Here is a 21,646-nt window from a genome sequence, read left to right on the forward strand (position 1 = left end):
CATTAAACCATTCATCGTTACTGTAGCCTGATGTTGGAATCTCCTGCCAGTGGATGTTAGAGGCATGTCTAGCAACTCAGATTTTAAACATACGGTACCTATTTCAAATACAGTACTATGAAAGCATGAATGCTAGGGGCTTTACGTCGCACCGACACAGATAGGTCTTATGGCGACGATGGGATAGGAAAGGCTAGGAGTTGGAAGGAAGCGGCCGTGGCCTTAATTAAGGTACAGCCCCAGCATTTGCCTGGTGTGAAAATGGGAAACCAAGGAAAACCATCTTCAGGGCTGCCGATAGTGGGATTCGAACCTACTACCTCCCGGATGCAAGCTCACTGCCGCGCGCCTCTACGCGCACGGCCAACTCGCCCGGTGAAAGCATGAATGAATCGTCTAGTTGTGACCTCCAAACTTTCCCTACTTCCTCTTCATCATCATTTCATTCTTCCTTTCATAGATCATCTTCTTCCTATTCTTACTTTTCCTTCTCAACACGTCTACATTGGAGGTGACATTTTGGTATCTTCTTCAAATTTAAATATTTTTCACACATTCTTTTAATTAATAAATATGGTTCTTTTAGATTAAATTATTTTAGAATTACTGCTATGTACATTGACTCAGATTTAATGTTTATATCTGTGTTAAGCAAGTACACTGTGCATTTTATATATTTATATATGATATCCTATTATAATGTTACTACGTTAGATTATTTTATTCGTACTATAGTAAAACTGGCCTCAACGTACCCGTGATTAAACGGAAACTTGTCTTAAACAGAAATATTTGACAGTCCTGTGAATTTAGGGATGAAAAACTTCTTCAATTTCCTGCATTAAACTGAAAATGTGTTATGTGGACAATGGAAATCAAAATATGCATTTTACCAGAAAATTTCCAAGTTCTGGAATGCAGTGTTTAGACAATTTTCAGGCACCCTATGGAATTCAGCCGTGTCTGCTGTAATAGTTCATTCTGTAGTTAACAAGGAATGGTCAAATAGGTCTTTGTTCTTTTGTTGTCCAACTTGCACGTTAAAGTATACTGCTAATTGCCTGTTTACTGTTGTCCAAGCCTTTCTCAGTTCTCACTTTAATGAGCTGTCAAATGCCTGTCTTTATATTGGCCCTTGTCAATCAGCTTAGAATTCGGCTTTTAACTGAGCACTTCCACACTTACATTATTGACATAGTTCGGCAGTAGTAATTATGGCTTCGAAAATAAGAGTTGTGCTTGATCTTAATACAAGAGTAAAAGTGATTCATGGTATTGAACGAGATAGACCGAGTGTAATGCAGATTGTGAAGATGTTCAATGTAGGTAAAACTCAAGTATACATAATTTTAAAGAAAATGGAAATCTTGAAGGAGTGGAAAAACTGTGCTAATGAAAAAATGAAGAGAAAACGTAAGAAAACCGAAAACTAAGACATTAATGAAATAGTGTGGGTGTTGTTTGTTAGTGCCAGGGGAAAATTATTATCGCATTTTGGATCCTATGTTACAAGAATACGCTAAAAACGTGGCTGAAAAACTAGGTAGGACTGAATTTAAAGCATTTAGTGGATGATTGCAGAGTTTCCGCAGAAGTCATAAGATAGATTTTAACAAACTTTGTAGCGAATTGAGTGATGCCAGTAGTGAGGCCATCGCTGAATGGATTTCTAAACTACTAGATTGTGAAACCTTTCATTTATTTTAATGAAAAATTTGTGCCTCATGAAGTGTCGTATGATAAGACAAATATAACTTATGATTTCTTTGTACGTGTTCACCTCTGCTAATGCGAGGGATGTAGCTTAATCTGTGTGTGTATAATCGAAGAAATAATATAGTTATGTAAGGATGGTTTTTAGTTAAGTACGTAAGCAACCATTGAGTTTATGGGTTCTTAAATTAGATGTACCGTATACCACACAGCCATGAAAATAATTAATAAGTAGAACAACTTACCATAGTCGGCGCAATTTTAGCAGAAACTTCAACACGTCTCATCGAAACGTATGATTGCTGAGAATCCTGCAATCGTTTCTTTTTATTACAAGTCCATTCTTAAGGCCTTTTACATGTTTTATGTAGTGGACTTTCATCATTTTGTGATAGTTTCATGGTATCCAACATACCTAGGCACCAAACAGGAATGATTTGAATAAAAGGTTGAGAAAGTACAAAGAAACGTGTTAGACTTGGGAGGAAGGAAAGCCCATACTGGTTTGTGGGGACTGCACGAAGCAACAGTGCTTTTATTGGTACGTGTCCCATTGTTCCACCAGACATAAAATACGGCTCATTCAACTAAATTGAGCCTGCCTCACTTTCTAGTGGATTTCTCTTTTAACTGACCATGAATCACATTAGAAGAGGCCTCAATCTCGATGTTCCACTGAAATTTCTACTTTGCTCAAATTGGCGCTTGTCCCGTGGTTTGGCCATGCCCTTCAATTGTCCAAGGAAAGATGGACGTTTTTTAAATGTGGTTTTATATCAGGTGAAATGGACAAACCCTTAGTGATCACTAAGGCTGCTAACCCATGATGCTTCAAAAACATTGACCTAAGGAACCTACGCTTTGATTGGAGATTCAACAAAAAGGCATGGATGACGTCACAGATCACAGAAGAATTGATAACAGCACTTAATGGAAGAATGAAAAGGCAAAACTGACATGTTTTGCTTTTATTTGGATAAGGCAACATATTGAACTTTCCAATGTACCACTTGCTTGGTCTCCTCCAAACACCACAAGCGTTACTTAACCAATGGACCAGGGCTTCATTCAGAATGTTACTGTAAAATGCGGTATAGTAAACACATATAGTAAACTGTTAATGTAATCGTTGTTCACCAACATGAATTCTATGCCTCTGAACTAACTAAAACTGTCTCTCTGCTAGATGTGTATTTTGTGTAAGCCAAGGTGTAAAGAAGTTGTTACCATAAACAGTGACAAATTGTTTAGGAAAGGCAGAGTTTTCAACAAGAAAAGTTATTGATAGCAGTGGCGGAGGGCCCTTAGTGGCACAGGGGCACGTGCCCTTTCAAGTTTTTGCACTCAGAATTTCAATAAATAATTTATAATTTAGTTGGGCTACAGCCGAATTATTTCTACAAATATTATCACGACAAAATGTTATATTCTTAACTGGATTATGGATTTTGGTAGGTATTTAAACCCACCATGTCTTTAAGCACGAAGAGATGATACCTTTTGTATTTAAAGAGACAAGCTGTTGCTGTCAGCGCGACAATGACTACAGGAGCCTTGGTGAGGCGAGTAGCAGGCTAACTGTGGAGCTCTGGGCACTAGACCGTCTTGTGCCCAAACAACGCGCCTGTACATTAGAACACAGTATTTGAAGATGGTGAACGTCCATGACAGTTGTGGGCTTGTGTGGGGATCGGGCGACGGGGGGAGGGCTTCTGGTTGGCCACTCAGATCCTTGAGGCCTTCTGCAATGCATGCACATGGAGCAAATACCTGATCACGAGAAATATCCACGCTTTGCAAACATCAGTGTAGCCAATTTACCAATGCTGTAACTAAAGTAAAGCTAATCATATTTTAGTCTTGTGTTTATTTAAAAAATGCGTTCATATTGCTCCTGCAGGGATTTAGTTGTTTTCAGATGTTTGAATTATTAAAATAAGTTATCTTACATGAGGTTACCGTGTATCTATATCTGATATAAGTTATATCAAATAACCAAGTGACGAATAATTAGCAACAGTAACATTGTGTTCCGGCACTTACATGCGTTCTCTTTTGCTCGAGGTGCTACTAATAAGTTAGTTACAATAACACTGGGTGTGATGTGAATTCTCTTCAGTGTTATATTTTGTGTATTTGTGTGCTTGTTTATTTCAAAACGAATAAAGTCAGTGAGTTAATTGGAAAGCAATTAAATTTTGAGACCAGAGTTCGTGCTAAGAGTTTAGGACCACCGCGACCTGATATGATTATTGTGCAGCAGACGAAAGGAAAAAACAGGAATTTCAACAGAAAATTTAATAGTGGTATGTATGCTAAAGCGAAATGGTTATGTGTATGCGAAGAGAGAAATTAATTTTTTTTTGCTTTCCTTGCATTCTATTCAGTGGTAAAGATGCATGGAGCACAACAGGTGTAAAAGATTTAAAGCATTTGAACGAAAAACTGAAAAAACACAGTGAATCAAAAAACATTTAAACAACGAAATGGATCTCGCAGTTGTAGATGACATAAGGATGCAACTTGATAGTGGGTACAGACTTTCACTTCGTAAACAGCATGAACAAGTCGACAAAAATTGATATATTTTATCTCGTCTGATTGAGTGTGTAAAATTCTGCGGTGTGTTTGAACTTGCACTCCGCGGCCATGATGAATCAACCAATTCAAACAATTCTGGAATATTTCGCGGTTTAGTCGACATTGTAGCTAGCTTGGATATTGCAATGAAAGAACATTTAGTATCTGCAACAGTTTCTAAGGGTACGTCGAAGATGATATAGAACGATATACTAGATGCTATGCTCGAAGTATGTCATACTTTTATAATGATAGAAATTAGTGCTGCTAATTACTTAGCCATCCAAGCAGATGAAACAACCGACATTGCAACGAAAATGCAGGTGGTGCTTATCTTTCGCTATCATATAAATGGCAAAATACATGAGCGGTTTTGGGGTTTCTTTCTGGCATCCAGTCATACAGCTGAAGGTATAAGCTCTGTGATTTTTAGTGGACTAAGTAAGTTTGGTATTGACAAAACCCCTGAAAAAACTTTGTCAAACATTTGATGGGGCTAGTGTAATGAGCGGTGCGCAGACTGGTATACAAGCATGCATAAAGGAAGTATATAATGAAGCTAATTTTGTTCATTGTTATGCTCATGTAGGAAATTCGATTATGCAGAAAGCCACGTCCGATATAAAAGAAGTGAAGATATTTTTCAGTGATATTCAGGGAATTTCCTCCTTTTTCAGTCGCTCTAGTAAACGCACCGAACTACTAGATACAGTTGTAATGCCCCATTTGCCAAAAGCAGCTCCAACGCGTTGGAACTTTTAGACACGCATTGTCAATACAGTGTTTGAAAACAGAGACATCCTGATTGATCAAAACACTGTAGGACGAGCTTCTGGATTTATCAGATTACTGAAAGACGCTGACTTCATATATTGGCTGAATTTCTTCCATAGAGTGATGCCTCATGTTGATATACTGTTCAGATGCGTAATATTGACCCTGTCTTGGTATCTGAATTCCTAGCGAACTTTGTTCTTAACATCAGAAGCATTCGCTCTGATTTAGAGGAAACCGATGACTACGAAGCTCCAGTTCCTCCTAAGCGACAGCGAACTTTCCAGCAAGGAAAACAAATCACTGCTTTGGAAACATGTGATACTATTTTACTACATGCAGAAGAAAGATTTCGTTTCACAGGCCATTTAGCAGCTACCAACCTTTTTCGGGTATCAAATTTTGGAGAATTTTGTACTCGCTTTCCGGAAAAAGATTTCGTGTCAACCGTAAACACGTACCCGAAAGTGAACAAAGCCAGGCTCAGGACTGAACTTGAAGTGTTATATTCCAGGGTAGACGTGCATGCGGCATATGGTGCTGCGGCGCATTTGCAACATTACCTGCGCAACAATGCGTTAGGTTACTGGGCATCATTGTTGCAATCCCGATGTCGACAGTGGATAGTGAAAGGTGTTTCTCTACTCTAAATCGAATAAAGACCTTCTTGAGGAATACGATAAGCCAAAGACCAACGGCCCTGGCGATGCTTTCAATTGAAAGTAAAATGGTACGTTCGATTCCCGACTTCAACCAGCGAGTTATCAAAGTATTTGCTCAAGCAAAGGATCAAAGAATGGACTTCATCTATAAATAAGAAGGTTAGTGTATTCATTATTGCTTGACTTGTAGGGGAACAGGTTATAAATGAAATGTGGATCAGCTTATCCCTGGCCATTTAGCTCAGTGAAATAACACTTGACCGGAAATGGAGAGGTCACGGGTTTGTGTCCCGGTTCCTTTGACCCCACCTTTCACTGTCTTTTTCCTTGGTGTTAATGTCTAACTGGTACCAGCTGTAAACAGGATAAGCTGATCTACAAGTCAGTTGTTAGTGTATTTATTCACATGCACATTAGTGTTATATTTTTCAACCGATACCTTAAGTTTCTACTTGACTGTCCATATTATTTTATAAGTTGTGCTCTGCCAGATAATTTGGCCATGGGCCGCCACTGATTGATAGTGAGGAAAATGAGGATGAAAAACAAGAATTACAAAACTAGATTAATGAAGCTGCTTTCATCAGTTGCAGTGCTGTGGACTGTGTAAACATAGATGGTGATGTGAAACATGGAACAGACACATTGGATATAGAAGGCTTAATTAAGAAATTTACAGACAGTCAGAAAGGAGAACAGGAGGCAGAGGAGGAGGAGGAGGACGATGACGACAAAGACGACGAAGAAGAAGATGAAGAAGAATATGGCACTGAGTTGAAAGAAGAGTGTAGGTTAAAGACTTATCAAGATGATATCAAGAGTTTAAATGAACTACAGCAATTTGCTCTACGGCAAAATTAATCTGATGTGCTTGGTGTGAAAATTCGAGCAGCTAAACAGCAATATGTGCAGAAAAATCACCTTGACTGTTGAAAAAAATAAATGAACCGTGTTTACAGTGATTTTTTTTTTTTTTTTTTTTTTTTTTTTGCTAATTGTAAGTTTTGCTGTACTGTATTAATTCATAGGTTATAAACTTCATGGTTCTGATCTGTATTGAATTGTAATTACAATATAATTATTAAATTAATGTAGTAATATACTAGGCATAAAACAAGATACTAAAATTCAGAAATTCATCACCAAAGGACCCCTCCTTAAAATTACCAAAAGCTGCTTTATACACCTAGTTCAGTATTTCAACCTAATGAAATTTCAGAAAAGCCAAATGTCCTTTTTGACCTTCTAATTCCCATGTTCAGTAACATCAAACCAACAAGTCATAATTCAGTTTTTCATAATATTCACAGCACCTTTCCTCAACAGCCATCCTTTTTTCCACATCCTTCAGCCCCGCCTTAATTCCCCTCCTTCTCCTCCCCCCTCTCCTTCCTTTTCATTTGAATCTCACAACAGTTAATCTAGAGATGGGCACTATCGATTAGTTGGGCGATAGTTCCTTCAAACTATCAACTGAATAGTCGAATGTTTTCAGTCGAATGAAAGTATTCATATAACGAAAGTAGTCAGTCCATGAAAAACATTCGAATGTTTCCAGTTGAAACTCTCCATATCAGAAGTGGAGAGTCGTACTTTTACGAATTTGACTCATTTTAACGCAATTTACCAATAATTAGAAATCACTTGTATAGACACCCATTAGAACAAAATTAATTTTATATTGAGTGACTTACCAATTTATTCAGAGGGACCCACGTTCACAGCCGAGGAGTCCACTCCGCTCCTCATTAGAAATAAGAAGCTGCACCACCTGGATATCCCAGGTTCGTATTCCATTCACTGACAGCGGATATCTATCCTTAATGCAGTTTTCCATGGGGTTTTCTACATTCATTCCTGGCAAATGTCACAATGGTACTGTACCTTGGGTGCATACCCCAATCCCGGACTTATATAATCACACTATCGAGGAATTCACATTTGCGCAGTTTAAAATCCGATTTACGCACTCGTTCGCACACGGGGCTAATAAATAGAGAGATGCCCTTAATGGGAACCAGCATCATATGAATGGCCTTTCTTGGTGCTAAATGGACAGTGAAACGTAGAGAGACGACAATAAGGCTCTATTCCTGAACAATGCTAACAATAATAATATGTAAAACTTGTTGCTGTAGTGCACAATCAAGATATACCGGTATATGAGAATAGCCAAACACACTACTATGCTACTACTACTGGTATATTTTCTAGATTATTATTATTATTATTATTATTATTATTATTATTATTATTATTATTATTATTATTATTATGCCTTATTTATGAATAACGTAATTAATATAAACAAATATACAATGAAATAAAAGAGCTCATAAACGACAAGAGAAAATTGCCATATTAAGTAGGTACATATAAAGTTAACGTATATATTACATATCCGAAGTGACCATAAACTGATAGTTCCATTCGCTTCCGCGTCGCTGTGACGGGAATGTGACTGAATTCAGTCGACTTGTTTTGTGCTGACTGGACAGTGAAACTTGGAGAGATCCGTGACGGTAATGCGACTGAATTCAGTCGACTTGTTTTGTGCTGACTGGACAGTGAAACGTGGAGAGATCCGTGACGGGAATGCGACTGAATTCAGTTGACTTGTTTTGTGCTGACTGGACAGTGAAACGTGGAGAGATCCGTGACGGGGACTGCGACCGAATTCAGTCGACTTGTTTTTAAAAGTAGTCGACTGTTACGATAGTTTAAACAATTGACTAGTTCGATAGTTATCAGTTGATAGTGCCCATCTCTAAGTTAATCTGAAGCACACACAACAATAGGCCACACACCACATGCTGTGTTGATAGGTAAGTCTCATATATAACCTATGCCATCTAACACACATTCTCTCATTCAACTTCACAGAACTGTTAGTTCTAATACTGCTAATCATTAATAATTCAGTTGTACATGGGAACTGGTAAATGTTGATCCTGTAGTTCATCACTAAATCTATTTGAGTTGTGTTAGCCGTATGCAAGTCATTGGACACCGCTGTAAATAACCACTAGCTGACGGAGAACTGTTAGATATTGTTTCATCATCAATCAAAGTAATAAAATGAGATGCTCTCATGGTGCTTGTTAAATCATGCTGAAATGTTGTTGGACATTGTCAGGATGGCACAAAACAGATACATTGTGTCTGGTAAAAAATTCATTGTGGTGCCCATGAAGTTAACCTGAATAAATTAGATGAAATTAAATCGACAAATTCATGTTTTCTGTTTGTTTTTCTCATTTTCCCATAGTACAGAACATCAATGCACTATGGAGGCCTCTCATCCCCACATGTTGCGCAATTGTGCGACATGACCACCCAGCCTCTCGCACGCCCACTATACACCCTCGCTCAAACTCCATCAGTTGCACAAATGGTTCATGTACACGCTGTCATGGCATGTTAACAATGATGCAGACACAGATGGAGCTGTGTGTGCCACGGCAAACTGGCTGCCACTGGTTCTGGCGGTAACGAACTGTTGCGCAGCTTGCAAAATTCTACGGCTGGTAATGTGCTTCCTGGTGTGTCCATAGTGCTACACGTTTGATCTTTGCATGCACTGCCCTCTCATAGTGTCCCGTGCAAATAGGGCAGATCTTAATCACTTGTGTCAAAGTGTCCTTTTTCCATTTTCCCGAAGTGTATATGCTGTTGTGTAGTGGAGTTATAGAAAATAACACACTACGCAAACTCTTCTAATGTCTTATTTTGTATGTCTCTTCTGGCATTGCTATATTAGTAAAAAGATAATTCAATGTCCAGGGATTGAAATGACCTTAATACTCTCGGTAGCTGAATTTCAAATTTCACATATGTCTCTCATTTGCAGGTGTGGATCCATTGATAGTTTGCTTTGCCTGTGTTCAAGTGCGAGTAGCTAATGGTGAGCGTAGCCGTTGGGTGAAATCAGTTCAAAGAAGAGTTCATGAACATGATGTTCGTGCTTTAGCCTGTGCTGACGCTCGTCTTTTCTCAGGAGGTGAGTATGTTTCTTTTGGCTTCATTCAGTTTTATTGACTGTGGTTTTTTTCTTTGTGTGGGGCCATGGTTTAATAGTTATTATTATATTCTTTTATTCTGATTTTGTAATTTGCTCAAACCTTCCAGAATGAAATGTCTAATGAATGTAATTATGTTATTGTTTTGTGTTTTGTAGGATATTTCTATATTGATCCCTTAAGTGGTTGCCGGGTTGAGTGGCTCAGACGGTTGAGGCGCTGGCCTTCTGACCCCAACTTGGCAGGTTCGATCCTGGTTCAGTCCGGTGGTATTTTAAGGTGCTCAGATACGTCAGCCTCGTGTCGGTAGATTTACTGGCACGTAAAAGAACTCCTGCAGGGCTAAATTCCGGCACCTCGGCGTCTCCGAAAACCGTCAAAGACGTTAGTGGGACGTAAAACAAATAACATCATCATCATCCTTAAGTGGTTCTTCATTTAAATACAGTTAATTTGTTATTACCAGTGGCTCAGCCACATTCTATCACCAGATCCCACAAAATATTTGAAGTAGGAAGCAAAGAAAAAACTTCATAACTTTCACCTTAATCAGGATTTCAAAGACAACACAATAACCAATAAGCATAGAAACAACTTGAAAAAGAAAACTAAAGACAATACCGTATTTACTCACGTATTAGACCCCTTTTATCCCAACTTTTACAACCAAAAATAGTAAAGGGGGTCCACTATGCGATAACCTCAAAATTTTATGCAGCGAACACACAACTTCTAGGGTATAAAGAGCTATAAATTGTACGTGTAAACATTCTATACTATTATTTAACATACTTAGAATGTATTTAAGTTATACTGGCTATTTTCGTCAGAAGGCTGTACAGTATTTCTAAACGTAAAGAGATAATAAATGGTGAACATGACTTTAAGGCGTGCGGTACATGTAAAAGTCCATTTTAGTTACTCATATCACATTATTTGTTACATCTCATTAATTTCTCTGGTGAGGTTGACGTCAGGAAGGGCATACGGCCGTAAAAACTCGCTATGGAGATTCGTCTCACTTCATACTCCATCCCGTAGAAAAAAGGGATGAGGGTATTGTGTTATCATATAATTAAATATTGATACAAAAGAACTTAATGGCCAGTTCTGTCAGTTCAGCAGTAGGCCTATCACACAGTAAACCTGATCACTGATTTCATTTGAATTATCGCCATGCGCCGCCAGGTTCCCTGCCCTGCTACCGTAGTGTCGGCAATTCAAGTGATGTCATCTTCACTGCCATCTTGTCAGTCGCGTCAGCCATGCTTCATTCTCTTTGAGCCATGCACTGCAATCGAGAGCATACGAGGTCCCATCTTTTTGAACCTTTTAAAAATAATTTTGTTCTCGACTATAGAGTCTAAACAGTGTGAATCTATTCCTAAATGGTTTCTGGAGATGGTCCCTGATATTCCCAATTGGTGTATATGTAGCAGAAGCCACTCCTTCCGAATAAAGCCGTGCTGTAGAAGGCATGCCAAACTATCAGCATATGTTACGAGTTGTACTTCCGAATGTAATACATAGTAACTGAAAACATTCTTTTGATAAGTGTGGCTGTTGAAACACAGACCCTATTTTTAAGTACATTTCGTGCTTGTTCTCTACATTTATCACATCAGAATTTACGTAAACAGCTGTCCATGAGATAAGACAGACCACATTGTCAAACTCCATCAGTTGCACAAATGGTTCATGTACATGCTGTCGTGGCATGTTAACAATGATGCAGTCACAGATGGAGTTGTGTGTGCCACGGCAAACTGGCTGCCACTGGTATATTATCGCCTGATACTGCCAAAAGTTCCTCGATGGAAAGAATAAAAATAAATAACAGGAAAATATACCACATTTAAGGATATCTACTGGTGTGGTAGTAATGCATTTTTTATTCATAATGTTTAATTCCGTACGTTCGTTGTATCTTTTTTATTAACGCATGCCCTAGTACGTTTTGTTTCGGCATCTCCGAAATACATTTAAACTACGTGGGGACATAAAATTATTATTATTATTATTATTTGTTAGGTACGTTGGCGAGTAAAACAATCATTTTACTTGGATAGCTTTTATCATCTCACCGGCATCTACGGCGGAGAAGGTGGACTTCGGTATGGCGGAGATGGCGGAAGGGGCATACCCGTAGCGTCTGTACTCCAGAGGAGTGGCTACGAAAGGCGTCTGTCTCCATGTTAGGGGCGGCCTAATTTTGTACCTGGAGTAGGTATAAAATGCCTTTGGGTGTGGCGAGCCCATCGTAACAATAGCCTATATGGATAAAGCAGATATGGTGCCTCGGAAAAGGTTAGGGCGTCCCCTGCTAAAAGCGACGCGCAGCTCTTCAGGTGCTGGGGGAACTGTAAAAAATGGGCAACCAGCACCAAACTACATCAAAATTGCAACAGTTAATGTACTGACACTGACGGGAAAGACAGAAGAACTGGTTGACTTCATGATAGAAAAAGATATAGACATACTTGGACTGTGCGAGACCAAGAAGAGGGGTACAGGGGAGATCCCTTTGAGAGAAGGATACAGGCTGTATTACAGCGGAGGACCTGAAGCAAAAAATGGAGTGGCCATCATACTTCGAAGAGAAATCCAAGAATATGTGGAATATACAAAGTACGTCAGCGATAGGATGATGATGATGAGACTCCAGTTTGAAAATGGCGTGAAAGATCTATTTCAGTTGTATGCCCCACAAACTGGTTGCATAGATGAACATCTAGAGGACTTCTTAGAGGAAGTGGAAAGACAGATAGAAGATAAGGAAGTACTATTGATGGGAGATCTAAATGCACAAGTTGGAATGGAAAGACAAGGAAAGGAAGATGTTGTAGGGCCCTTTGGATTTGGAAATGTAAATCCAGAAGGCGAGTTGTTGGTGGATTGTTGCATGAGGAATCAAATGATTGTTGGAAACACCTGGTTTAGGAAGAAGAACAGTCAGAAGATTACAAGGTATGGCTGGGGAGACAGACGAACAAAGACCATGATTGATTATATAATCATAGAGAAAGAACACCGGAAGAACCTTGTAGATGTAACAGTCATGTCTGAAGAAGCCTTTGGTGGAGATCATAGAGTTGTGATAGGAAAATTGAAAGTTGGAAAGATTGAAAAACCCCAGTTAAGAAGAGAGAAAAAAATTAAAGTATGGAAGTTGAAGGAGAAAAGAAGAATTTCAAAGGGAAATAATAACTTTGGTACCCAGGACAGAGGTGGGGAATGTTGAAGAGGAATGGAAAAGATTTAAGAAAGCACTGGTTGGATGTGCAGAAAAGGTGTGTGGTAGAACATCAGGAAATGTGAAAGACAAAGAAACACACTGGTGGAATGATAGGGTAAAGAAAATGGCATGGAAAGCATGGAAAACATCTAAGACTAAAGAAAGTAGAAGAAAATATGTGGAGGCAAAGAATTTGGCCAAGAAAGTAGTGGAGGAAGAAAAGAGGAAAAGCTGGGCCTTATTCACACAGACATTGAGAGATGATACGCAGGGCAGCAAGAAATTACTGTATGGCATCTTAAGAAACAAAAAGGGAGATCAAGTAAACACCAGATTTGTGAAGGATGAAGGTAGCATAATTTTAACAAAGCCAGAAGAAATAAGAAATAGATGGAGAGAGTATTTTCAGAAGCTGCTGAACATAAGAACGGATGACAGTCATTCAATGGACGACCAGGAAAGGCAATTAGTTGACAAAGAAATGGGTAAAGAAATTACAATGAATGAAATTGAAATGGCAGTAAGAAAGATGAAGAATGGAAAAACTGCTGGAATAGATGAAATTTCAGTGGAGATGATAAAGGCAGCTGGAGCTGTAGGCCTGCAGTGGACATATCGGGTTCTCAGGAATGTCTGGGAGAATAAGGAGGTCCCTGAGGATTGGCAAAAAGGAATAATCATCCCAATTTTCAAGAAAAGTGATAAGAAAGTTTTGAAGAACTACAGGGGAATTACTCTAATATCCCATGTTGCTAAGATAATGGAAAGGATACTGGAAAGTAGAATAAGGTTAAGGGTTGAGAAGCAGATACAGGAAAATCAGTTTGGTTTCAGAAGTGGAAGGTCAACAATAGAGCCCATTTTCATTATGAGACAACTAATGGTAAAGCATTGGGAGTACGGGAATGATATGGTGATGACATTCATTGATATTGAAAAGGCATATGACAGTGTCCCTAGGAAGAAAGTTGGGGACAGTCTGGTGCAAAAAGGAATTGGACAGGGATTAATAAAAATGATCATGGCATTGTATAAGGAATGTTGTAGTTGTGTGCAAACACAAGTTGGCAGGACAAGTTGGTTCAAAATAACTAGTGGGCTGAGACAGGGAAGTGTTCTATCACCAATCCTGTTTACAATAGTAATGGATGACATCATGAGAACAGCAAAAGCAGCATATGGAGGAAGAGAAATGAACATGATGTTATTTGCAGATGATATTGTGATTTGGGGAGAAGACGACAGGAAGGTTCAAGAACAGTTGAATGTGGTGAATGGGAAGATTGAAGAATGATTGAAAATAAGTGTAGAAAAGTGTAAAACTCTTGTTATGACTAGAGGGGAGAAAGAAGGGAAAGGTCAGATTAGACTTGCAGACAAGCCCCTGGAAGAAGTGGAAACTTTTAAATACCTGGGGAGTGAATTAATGGAGAATGCTCGACTGGATGCTGAGATTAGTAAAAGGATTCAAGCTGGAAGTTTTTTCTATCATAGTGTAAGAAATATGTTATGGGACAAAGATGTGCCAATGGAAGCAAAGGATACTATGTACAAGATGTATTACATACCCATAACTACCTGGACAATGACAAAGAAGGATGAGATTCGAATACAGGCAGCCGAAATGAAATTCTTGAGGAGTATGATACAGAAGAGTAGAAGAGACAAAATAAGGAATGAGAAAATCCGGGAAGAAATTGGAGTGGAAAAAATGAATGATAGAATAGGGAAGAGCCGACTAAGATGGTTTGGGCACATAAAGCGAATGAGCGACGAAAGAATGCCAAAAAAGGTGATGGAAATGCAAATCCAAGGAAGGAGAGGCCGTGGACGACCATGATTGAGATGGAAGGATACCATCCAATGCAGCATTATAGAAAGAAACCTGGACTGGGACACAGTGTTGGCGGAGGAGTGGTGGAAAGACCGAAGAAAGTGGAGAGGAACCATATTTGCCCCTACCCGGCTACAGCTGGATAAAGGGAAATGATGATGATGATGATGATGAGCTTTTATCATGTTTTAAACTTAGTTCTCTCCAAATATATACCTGTATTGGCCCGAGTTAGGAGATATTAAACGACCACTTTGTGAATGATCTCGCCTGCTGTATAAATCGCAACAACCGCGAATATTTCTCAACTAAAGTAAACTTGTTTCCTCATCCCGAGGTGGTACTGCTCTTTTTAGACACACCCCCAGTCAAAGGGAGTTACATGTACCACTTTTACAGCATATCAGCCTTTCTGCCATTCATAAATCTCTGGCAGTACGGTACCGAGAATCTGAGTCAGACTACCGAGAACAGCAACTAATTGTGCTAACCATTACGCTGGCAGACATTATTAACTAAAAAACACAGATATATAGCATGACTGATGCATGCTTGCAATGCGCGGGTCGGACATGAAGCTAGGTTTATTCACCTATTTTTGTTATGTCATCAGAGCTGCAGTAGACCTATGCTACGGAGGCAGACATTCTTAACTACGAAACACAGATGTACCGCATGGATTCGACATGTTTTCATTGCGTAGGTCACACGAACAAAACTGTTCACAAATTTGTGCGATGTCATCAGAGCTGCAATAAGACTTGTTCCCTCTTCGAAGCGGAATCGTTTTCTTCTCTGACGAATTACGTTGGGGGTCTTATATGCAAGATTTATTTTTTCCATTTTCTTTGTCTCGAAAAGCCAGGGGGGTCTAATATGCGAGGGGGTTCAATACACGAGTAAATACGGTAATTTAATAGTCACCAGAACAGACAGATCATGGACAAATCAAAACAATTTTTTGAAGATGATAATTTCATCATTAACGAGAAAGATCCCACCAATTCAATGCAAAGAAAATAAAAGCAAATCCTTAAAAATTCCCATTTTTTTCTCAGTGCAGAAAATATTTCTAAACTAATGTACATAAACCCTAAATTACTTACAGCCATAGCCCTACCTAAACTACGTAAACTACATACACTTATTAGACCTTTTATCAATTTTAGAAACAGCCCCACTTACAAGTTTTCTCAGTTCATTCAAAGATTTTTGAAACAATATTACCCAGCCAAAACGTCAATTAAAAACTCCAATGAGTTCTGCAGTAAAACTAAAAATCTAAATCTACTACCCAACTATTATATTTATTTTTACATCATCACAAATATGAATTCTAACATTGCAATTAAAGTGACAGTTCATTTCATCACCAGTAACCTTAATAAATATAGTAAACTAGAAATAAACAATTTTCTAAATTTACTGAATTTTATTCTAGAATTGTAATTTTTTTTTACCTTCAACAATACCATTTACAAACAAAATGGTTTACCAATGGGTTCACCTGCATTAGGTATTTTGGCAGAGATTTATTTGGACAATTTAGAAAACACCCAAACAATTAATAAATATAAAGATATTTTTTGGTCAAGATATGTCAACGGCATTGTCATTATCATAGATAACCAAGTCACTAATGGGGACATTTTACTTCAGTTCTTAAAATCTATAGATTCCTAAATTAAATTCACTTTAGAATCTGAGACTAATAGATCCCTCACTTACCTCGATCTCCCGATTACTACGGAGCATCCAAAGTAAGGCTTACTGCGTTCCACTGTTGCCACAGTCCTTCACTCTCCACGGCTCAGACATTCTTTGTGAAGTAACTCACCTGGTGCAGCTGAAGCAACAGTATGTGTTGTAGATAATAATAATATTATTTGTTATTATTGTTGTTGTTGTTATTGTTATTATTATTATTATTATTATTATTATTATTATTATTATTAGGCTCGCCAGGTGCAGGTCTTTTGATTTGATGCCCGTAGGCGACTTGTGTGTCATGATGAGGATGAAATGATGATGATGACAACACATACACCCAGCCCCCGTGTCAGCGAAATTAACCAATGATGGTTAAAATTCCTACCCTGCCGGGAATCGAATGCGGGTCCCTTCTGACCAAAGGCCAGCATGCTAACCATTTAGCCATGGAGCTGGACTCAATAAAATAATATTAATTTTAGTGTGAAAATGTGTGTTTTGTTTTGAATTTTGGAAAATGTTGCCCTGTTTTACTTATGGGCATACAGCATTTCACGTCACAAGAAACTAACAATTTCAAAGGAACTCTCAACGTAGAAATTTACTTGTTAAAAAAAAAGATTACCCAAACTTAATTCACTTTTACAAAAATGTTTACATCTACAGTTTGATGCATTCAATCATCACTAGGGAGCGGATTTTTATGTAATTACATATATTTTTTGCGTAAGTTTTAACGCAAGTTACGAAGTTCATTATTCCTATTGTGCATCTCCAAGTGTAAAAACTGAATTTTATTTCACATAAAAACACATATTTTCACATTTTTAAAATGTAAATACATATTTTAAGAAAATCTATTATAAACACATAAATCGGCAATGTTTGTTGATCAATAAAATTTAAAATGCTTCTGTGTTATAAAACAATGCTCATATTTTCATTTTACGATTACGGTATTGTTTTCAACAGTGTATTTAACATAATGTATCTGAATGTTTCGGCTATTTATGGACTTCCCTCCATAAGTTCTAAAACTTGCTGGTCACTGGCTACGTTGTTACATTTAGACAGGGATTTGATTTGCTGCACAAGATGTTTCCTTGCATGATGTCATTCCAACTCTTTATGAGTCAGCCCTCTCGGGTTTTGTTTATAGAATATCAGCGAAAGGCAATCACGGAGAGATAAGGTGACGTAATTCCGTTACGACATGGGAGACTCGGAAGAATATTGCCCCACCATTAGGTAGTGGAATTTCATCACTCCTAAGAGTAAGGTTAGCTGTTCGGGTCCATATATCATTCCCGTGGTCGTGTGATTTTGTATGGATTTATAAGAAATATTTCCTTCAGTGTCCGCTGCTATTCTTTTTATTGAAACAGTGATTCACCGTAAATGCATGTGTCGTAACCTGCAAAATAATGCCAAAAGAGAAGTCGAGTACAAGGTCGCGTCTTCAACAATATGTAGTGGAATTTAAAAGCATTTTCACTACCGATGGAAAAGTATTATTTTGCCTACCGTGTGGTAAAACAGTACGTGCAGATCAACGTTCTCAAGTAATCCAGCATTTGTCTGGAAATAAGCATACTGCGGCTGCTTCGCGTGTGCGTTCGTGACAATTACTAACAGCTGAACAAGCTACTTCAAATGCAGGCCCATTTAAATATTCCCAGTATTATTTAGATCTGTGCAGAGCATTTGTTTGCGCCGACATTCCTCTTGGTAAAATAAATAATCCGGGACTGAGAAATTTCCTAACAAAGTACATTAATTTTGAGCCTCCAGACGAATCCACATTAAGGAAAAACTATCTCCCAAAATGTTACGAAGAAACTTTACAGAGAATTCGGGCAGTATGTGATAGCGAAAAACTGTGGGTGAGCATTAACGAAACCACTGATTCAAGTGGCAGAAAAGTAGGAAATGTTGTAGTTGGTGTGTTGAAGAATGACAAAACTGCTTGCGAACATTCTTATTTGCTAGCGTGTAAAGAAATGCTTGCTGCAAACCATGTCACTGTGGCTAGGTTATTCAATGAAGCCATGCACTTACTTTGGCCAAAAGGTATAAAATATGACCATGTATTGCTTTTCCTTACTGACAGTGCAGCTTACATGAAAAAGGCAGCCGAAGGCCTTTCTGTGAGCTTTCCAAAAATGATACACGTAACTTGCGTTGTTCATGCTCTACACAGGTTATGTGAAACTGTGTGGGCTCAGTATCCTCAAGTGGATAAATTAGTGTCTAATGGCAAAAAAGTCTTCGTAAAAGCACCCTCAAGAATCGATGTCTTTAAAGAGAAAACCCCGGATCTTGCGCTTCCTTCCCTGCCTATTGTTACGCGGTGGGGTACCAGGCTTAGTGCTGTGGTATACTACGCATACAATTTCGAAAGTTTTGCATCCGTTGTGAAGTGCTATATTAAAACGATGCATCGTCAATTGAGATTCTTCAAGAGATACTAAAAGACAGCTCTTTGAAAAAGGATTTGGCGTTTATATCTGCCAATCTAAGCTTCTTGTAGAAAACTATAGACATACTTGAAAAATCCACTAACCTGTTGTCCGAAACAGTGAAGGAAGTGCACGTTGTTGAAAATAAATTAGATTCACTCCCGGCTTCGCAGGTACAGGGACTGTTAAAGGTCAAATATCAAAATTTGTTCAGGAAAAACAGAGGATTTCAAACAATGTGCCAAATTTCTAATGTATTAGAGGGTGCTCATGTTGGCGAAATTGATGGCGTTATTGTTGGTGACATTCCTCTCTTTAACTATGCTCGTCTGACTTCCTGTGATGTGGAGCGATCGTTTTCGCAGTATAAGGCGTTCTTTAGAGATAATCGGCATGCATTTGTGATGGACAATTTGGAGATGACCTTTGTTGTTCACTTCAATTCTGAGACTACTTCTAGTAACTAATATTCCAGCGTGTGATGGGTGAGTACGAACTGGTAATACTTTTTCAAAGATGATAAGTTGCTTTTGCCACATTTAAACAAAACATTACCTTAGAAAAAGTATCCATTCATAATATCTACTCTGGCATATCAAAAATTAATATACCATACAGCACGTTTCCATATACAGACACCATTTTGCCTTAAGGAGCACGTTTGGTAGCACCATATTCTAATACAAAACATTATACTTATTTACTTCTTGAGCGCGAGTAGTTATGTGATATTTGAAGGAAAATAATTTCAATTTTTTATCACATATTTTAAAGTTTTTCAGCACATAAAAAATAAATATTTTTCACATTTTTAGCACATAAAAATCCGCTCCCTAATCATTACCTTGTTCAGTGGTTACAGGCCACTTAATAATGGGAAAATCTGTCATATTGCATATTATAGCATTGTCATTTATTTTATTTCCTTTGATAGGAACTTACTACACATGTAAGCATTATTTTATGGGAAGCTGATACATTAACTGCAATGAATTCTCATGTTAGTGGTGGACCTAATAAGTCCATTGAATATACTATATGCCTTGATACACCCTTCATATTTGTATTGTAATCTAAATGATAGAAGGTACTTATCGAGAAATACATCTCTTCTTGACTGGGTTTGCTCTTTGTTTCAAGGGACACTGCTGGCTTACTTTAGTATTTCTTCCACCACTGTTAGTAGTCCAGAATATCTCATGCTCAAACGTTTTGAACAATGAATTTATCTGGCTTGCCAGAACATGTGATAACAAGCTGAGTAACTTGATGTCACAGTGCTAACAACGGCATTCTGGTAAGTCTTCTGTTTCCATATCCCACACTGACGTTAAAGCACGCTGCAGTGACCTGCTGGATATGCATCTGATACTTCATGCATTGAATCATCATCATAATCATCATCATCATCAATGTCCCACTCCAGTCACCAGGGTGTGGTTAACGAGCCTCCTCCACTGCTTTCTGTCCTTCCACTTTTCCTGCTCTATTACATCCGCCACATCCAATCCAGCTTCTCTAATGTCCTTCCAAATCTAATCCATCCACCTTCTTCTTGGTCTTCCAACTGGTCTCTTTTCCTTAACTTCTCTTTCCAATTCCCTTCTTGCTACCCGTTCCTTCCCCATTCTTTTTACATGTCCGAACCATCTCAGTCGTGCTTTCTGTATCTTCTGTACTAACGGTTCTATATTTAGCTATTCTCTGATTTTGATATTTTGAATTCTATCTCTTCTTGTCTTTTTAACCGATGCTCTTAAAAATTTCATTTCTACTACAATTGGTATGAAATACTGTTAATGTTAATTTTGTTCACTTGGGTACTTTGTCATCCCATAAAAGCTCTCTGACTTGGTTGATTTCATTACTTCCATTAATAATGCTACCCAGATATGTAAACTGTTCTACATTCTCTAACCGTTCTTTGTCACGTTCACTTGGCTTCTCTTTTTCTCTTTTCCACAGTGCACAACTAGTTTTCTTTTTACTAATTACCATTCCAAACTCCTTCAGATTTTAATTCCAAACGTCCAGTATCTTTTGTACTTCCTTTTCTCCCTTTCCCCAGATCACCACATCGTCTGCAAATACCAAAGCATTCACTTCATGACTATTGATACTCTATTTTACACGTTTTATGCATTGAATGTGGATGTGATTGGAGCTATTTTGGCTTGTATGTTACCACAGACAGTTCTAGCCAGACGCTGCTCATTGCAATCATTAAGCTTCTTTGGTTGGCCACTGCCCTGTTCACCGTGGGTGGTAATGCCTTCAATGAGGTATTACCGATTACCAATACACACGTGACACCACCGATTAAAGATTATTAAATATCCACACAACTTCGACAATGGAATGTTCCATTCATCTGGCTCCGACTATCATGCCCCATTCGAAATACTATACAGTAGAACCTCGATTCTCCGTTTTTGGAGGGATCGCCGTAAAAAAAAAAGTACAACACGGGAAAACGGAAAGTTCGGGAATGAATGAACCATGAACAATTTGGCTAAACATCACAAAAAATAAATATGTATACTTAAAATCTTACAAACACCCTGAAACCAAACCAAACTACAGCCCCAATGGGCCTTCTCCCTATCAAGCGACCACTGCTCGGTCTGAACGCCTGCAGATTACGAGGTGACGCATGGTCA

The 21,646-nt window shown here is 38.3% G+C and overlaps 1 protein-coding gene across 1 annotated transcript in view; it reads left to right on the plus strand.

Annotated features, from left to right (window-relative positions):
• Positions 1–21,646, plus strand: part of l(3)72Dn (UTP4 small subunit processome component l(3)72Dn) — a 166,492-nt gene that overhangs the window by 52,937 nt on the left and 91,909 nt on the right. The window contains exon 7 of the mRNA XM_068225020.1: positions 9,580–9,729. Coding sequence (XP_068081121.1) covers positions 9,580–9,729 — 150 coding nt within the window. The remainder of the gene's footprint in view (positions 1–9,579; positions 9,730–21,646) is intronic.

Source organism: Anabrus simplex, chromosome 1, assembly GCF_040414725.1.
Source record: "Anabrus simplex isolate iqAnaSimp1 chromosome 1, ASM4041472v1, whole genome shotgun sequence".
NCBI classification, from domain to species: Eukaryota; Metazoa; Arthropoda; class Insecta; order Orthoptera; family Tettigoniidae; genus Anabrus; species Anabrus simplex.